The sequence below is a fragment of the Tarenaya hassleriana genome, unplaced genomic scaffold (genome assembly GCF_000463585.1).
Source record: "Tarenaya hassleriana unplaced genomic scaffold, ASM46358v1 Cleome25, whole genome shotgun sequence".
NCBI lineage: Eukaryota > Viridiplantae > Streptophyta > Magnoliopsida > Brassicales > Cleomaceae > Tarenaya > Tarenaya hassleriana.
In genome coordinates, this window is record NW_010965775.1 from 1,954,949 (window position 1) to 1,959,404 (window position 4,456).

Sequence of the window (4,456 nt, forward strand, 5' to 3'; positions counted from 1 at the left end):
GGGAGTCTGTTAGGAGCCGTGATCGGCGGGCAGATCGAAGATTCCGGCGATTACGACGGCGTCGAGTTCTGGGTAAACCCTGAACGAACCGGTTGGCTCACGAAACAGGGCGAGTACATCAAGACATGGCGTCGCAGGTGGTTCGTGCTGAAGCAGGGGAAGCTCTTCTGGTTCAAGGAATCGATCATCACTCGCACGTCGCGCCCACGCGGCGTCATCCCTGTCGGGTCGTGCCTCACGGTGAAGGGCGCGGAGGATGTCCTGAACAAGCAGAACGCGTTCGAACTGTCGACGAGGACGGAGACGATGTACTTCATCGCCGATTCGGAGAAGGAGAAGGAGGACTGGATCAACTCGATCGGACGGTCCATTGTGCAGAACTCGAGATCCGTCACCGATTCCGAGGTCGTCGATTACGACAGCAAGCGGTAAAACCGGTCCGGCGAGATGGGAAATCGTCAGTGCCGGTGCGTGGGTACGATCATGTGGTGTATCTCTGTATGTATGTATGTATGTATGTATGTATGTATGTATGTATATTGTGACTGTGAGAAAAGGGCTTGTAATTGAAGGAACAATCTCCCATTCCATGAATTTCAACATGGTTCTCTGTTAAGTGATCAATGATTGAACCCAGAGCTTAAGCCATGCTCGTCATCTGGTCGGTCCATGTTTGTGTCAGAGCTTCATTCATGGAGGTGACGGGAATATCTGAAAGGCGAGAGGTTTTGTGATTGTGATTATGCATCGTTCGTTTCGTTAACGATGCAAGTCTTAGCACAGAAAGTAGAAATCTTTATAGCTCAGAAGCGTATCTCCGAGAGCTATGTGATTGTGATCATGCATTATAATTGGCAATTCAAATCTTAGCACATAAAGTGGAAAACTTTATTACCGAGGAGCGATCTCGGATCATGCAGCAGCTGAAGATAGCAATGTTCATGGTTACAGGTCTGAGTTCTTGAGGAAGATATGCAAGCTTAAATCTGTGATGAGCCCTAGGGTCGGTAACCTGAGTTTTCGACCTCGCCTTTTACATCTCTCGGTCAAGTTATCCGGTTTCGACCCCATAGGGTCAGTATCTGAATTCGGGTACCGTGGGATGTAGGCTTAGGTACTCGCTGGTCGTCTCGAACCAGCGAGGGGGTCGAGGTTAGAGGATAAAAGTCGAGGCGAGAGGGTTTAGGCGAGACCCAAATTCCACAAATTTCATTCCGGCAAAGTTACAGAGCGTTTCCAATGAATGAAATCGAAATCGTCACTACAATTGTCCCATCCATTAACCAAAAATACAAATCTACAATAAAAAAGGGAAAAAATCAAAATGAAGAGCTTGCTTTTATACACATGGAGATGGAGAAAGTATAAACTCTTCCTCTACTTCTGTCTCTCTGAGCCTTCATGATCTCAGGCCAAAGAAAATCATATCCCTTTCATTTGTTGACGAAAGCCGATTCAGCCAAGTCAATGGCACGGGCAAGGCCCGCGGCTTTGTTCTGGCACTCGCGGTGCTCATCGTCAGGATCGCTGTCAGCTACGATGCCCGCTCCTGCTTGAAGGTAAGCCACCCACTCTCGGCGTTTGTTCGAGTCCTTGTAAGAGTACATTGTGTTGTACTGAGTTCCTGTCGGGAAGACTATTGTCCGAAGCGCCAGAGCTATGTCCATGTCTCCTGTGAACGAGACCCCTCCAAATCCGCCGCTGTACGGTCCTCGTCTTGTCGCCTCGAACTCGTCGATCAGTTCCATTGCCTTTACCTGAAAAACGAAACATATGATCAGAGAAGTGAACTGCTATTATTGTCCAAAAACTCGGGTTTCCGTTTAACACCTTTGGCGCTCCGCTAACTGTTCCTACTGGCAAGGCGGCACGGAGAGTGTCCCAGCAAGTGAGATCATCTTGCAACTCTCCCGTCACCTGTGCATATGTCGAATCGATTACGTAAAAAAAATGCCCCAGGAAATACGGAATTCGTTACGTGAAACCTGAACTGGTCAAAACTCACCGTGGAGCTGATATGCATAACATGGGAATATCGTTCGATGTTCATAAGCTTCTCTACCTTCACGGAACCGTACTTCGCCACCTGCATTGTGTTTTGTCTTTTTTAGGATAATGTTGTCGGAAAAAGACAGATATCGTCTCGTAAGTTGGATGAAGAGAGAATAGGAGCTGACCTTTCCAACGTCATTGCGACCCAGGTCGACCAGCATGATGTGTTCTGCACATTGCTTTTCGTTATTTAGCAGCTCCTTCTCAAACATCTCATCCTCAGTGGCCGTCTTTCCTCTCCTGCTCGTTCCCGCTAAGGGTCGGTTCACTATCTTGTTCTGCTTAGAAGGGGAAACAAATTAGTTAACACCATCTTTTGCTTCGGTCTCGATAAGTAATGCAAAATCAGCAAGAATTTACCTTCTTTACTCTGGTGAGAATCTCGGGACTTGATGCCACCATAATGCAGCCCCTGGCCTGATGAAGTAAGAAGAGAAGGGCATTCGATTAAAGACGATTTTCGAATTTTCTGTATCAAGAAACATTGTGTGACTAGTGTTGTAAAATGTTTCACCTGCAAATAACCCATATATGGACTTGGATTCACGACTCGTAGAGCTCTATAGACTTCGAAGGGATCGGCGAATGTCCTCCGTTCGAAACGTTGACTCAATACAATCTGGAAGATGTCCCCTGCGAGTATATGCTCTTTAGCCTTCACCACTGCTTCCTTATACTCTTCGCACGTCATGTTTGATTTCTTCAAAGACGGCCCAAATTGACGTGTCTGAAGATTCACGCTACCTGCGGGCAGCCTTGGCCTGTAGAGTGACAGGGAAATCGAGTTGACGAGAAACTCCCGACCAAGATCTCACGTAAATGGTAGAGTGAAGGCACACAAGTAGAATAACGAGTTCTTACAGATCGATATCCTGCAACTTAGCCACCAACTTTTCTAGATGTTGCGTTCCATCGCTGTATGCCTTCTCAAAGGAAGATTTCCCGTCTAGTCTAATCCAGTGAATAACATATGCTTTCTGAACAAACATATGGAGAACATCAAGTTACCATTTTGAAATATCGCAGGTCAGTCGAGCAACAATTGAACCGTAAGCACCATTTTGTAATATCGAAAAAAGAACTGGTGAAACCTCTAATCGACATCATGAATGGAGGAAAAGGTACCTTTTCCACATGATCAAATACGATTACATCATCGTACAGACCAAGATGTATGTCTGGCAAGTTCCTGTCATCTTCAGGGGCCTTTGAAAATGGAAGCTTCCTCTTCTCAACGTAGCGAATGGTGTCATACGAGAAGAAACCGACCCACCCGCCTACCATGAGAAGCAATCTTATTTTGAGTACCACCTTTCCAGATAGCTAAAGCATAAAGAAAACTAGAGCATACCAAAGAAAAGCAAAGAGTGATATCTCTAGCAGCAAGTGGAAAAGATGCAGGAACAGAAAACAGCAAAAACCAAAGAATGTCTTAGATGAAATTCAAGAACATGGGTTAATTTCGAAATGATTTAGTTCGTTGAATCTAAACAGGGAGTACTAGATCAAATGAAGAGGCCGAAGTTCATCACTGACTGAAGCTTGTTTAAAAAAGCAGAATTTGACTAGTGTTCAACTCACAAAAAGAGGAACTTGGAGGCTTAATCCATTGGTAAACCATTCACAATAATTACCACAAAACGCGTCTGGGAGGTCCTGAACTAGTTGAGGATCGGGTTTCCAAGAGTCCGAGATTGTTTTCGGGATCGTCATTGGATCTTCAACGTACTCCTCGGTCAAAGTTTCATTCTTGTGGTCCATTACAATAACCTTGTTTTCTTTTGCCACAATCTCCATCGCGGGCTGAGCCCCGACAACGCTATAGCGACCCTAACAAGATCAATCGCATCCAACGACAATTAGGAATTGGAGAGATCAAGTGAAAGAAACTGCAAGATTTCACAGAGAAAAGGATAAAATGCTTACAACGCTTGACATCTGAGAGCCAGGCTCCACTGATTCAAAAAGAAAGCTTGGAGCCTCGCGATCATCTTCTTTAACCAGGCATCGGTAAGCAAGAACCGGAGTGAGCTGGTCGGAGAATATACATCGGTAAATTGGTACGAGGTTTGTGCAATTGGAAGCTTCTGCAAACCTTTTTGCATCACTGACTGTAAAAAAAATCCAGAACACAAATAAGCGCGTTGCTGCGATTTAGTTCAGTAGCTGAAAAATCAGAGAAACAATCAGAACCAACATTTCAAAGTCGATGAATCGCTAAACAATTCAAAAAACCCAGAAAATGTAACGTATGGGATCCGTGTTTCGAGATAAACTAACCCACTGAGATTCAAATTTCATACGAGGGGGAAAAAATTTCGACCTAGGTTTGTTCTAATCCTTTTGCCGCAATTTCTCGGCAACCAAACAGGGTAACAACGGTAGAAACGGAAATGGAAGAGCG

At 45.1% G+C, this 4,456-nt stretch overlaps 2 protein-coding genes across 2 annotated transcripts in view; one reads left to right on the forward strand and one right to left on the reverse strand.

Annotated features, from left to right (window-relative positions):
• Window positions 1–649, forward strand: part of LOC104816554 (pleckstrin homology domain-containing protein 1) — an 828-nt gene extending 179 nt beyond the window's left edge. Inside the window, exon 2 of the mRNA XM_010545438.2 lies at window positions 14–649. Within this exon, the coding sequence (XP_010543740.1) occupies window positions 14–432 (419 nt within the window). The 3' untranslated portion in view covers window positions 433–649. The remainder of the gene's footprint in view (window positions 1–13) is intronic.
• A 532-nt stretch (window positions 650–1,181) lies between these two features.
• LOC104816555 (anthranilate synthase alpha subunit 1, chloroplastic) overlaps window positions 1,182–4,456 on the reverse strand; it is a 3,874-nt gene continuing 599 nt past the window's right edge. Inside the window, exons 2-11 of the mRNA XM_010545439.2 lie at window positions 3,979–4,163; window positions 3,687–3,882; window positions 3,178–3,329; window positions 2,914–3,029; window positions 2,567–2,813; window positions 2,413–2,469; window positions 2,178–2,330; window positions 2,006–2,086; window positions 1,831–1,917; window positions 1,182–1,757 (exon numbers count right to left, since the gene is read on the reverse strand). Coding sequence (XP_010543741.1) covers window positions 1,434–1,757; window positions 1,831–1,917; window positions 2,006–2,086; window positions 2,178–2,330; window positions 2,413–2,469; window positions 2,567–2,813; window positions 2,914–3,029; window positions 3,178–3,329; window positions 3,687–3,882; window positions 3,979–4,163 — 1,598 coding nt within the window. The 3' untranslated portion in view covers window positions 1,182–1,433. The remainder of the gene's footprint in view (window positions 1,758–1,830; window positions 1,918–2,005; window positions 2,087–2,177; window positions 2,331–2,412; window positions 2,470–2,566; window positions 2,814–2,913; window positions 3,030–3,177; window positions 3,330–3,686; window positions 3,883–3,978; window positions 4,164–4,456) is intronic.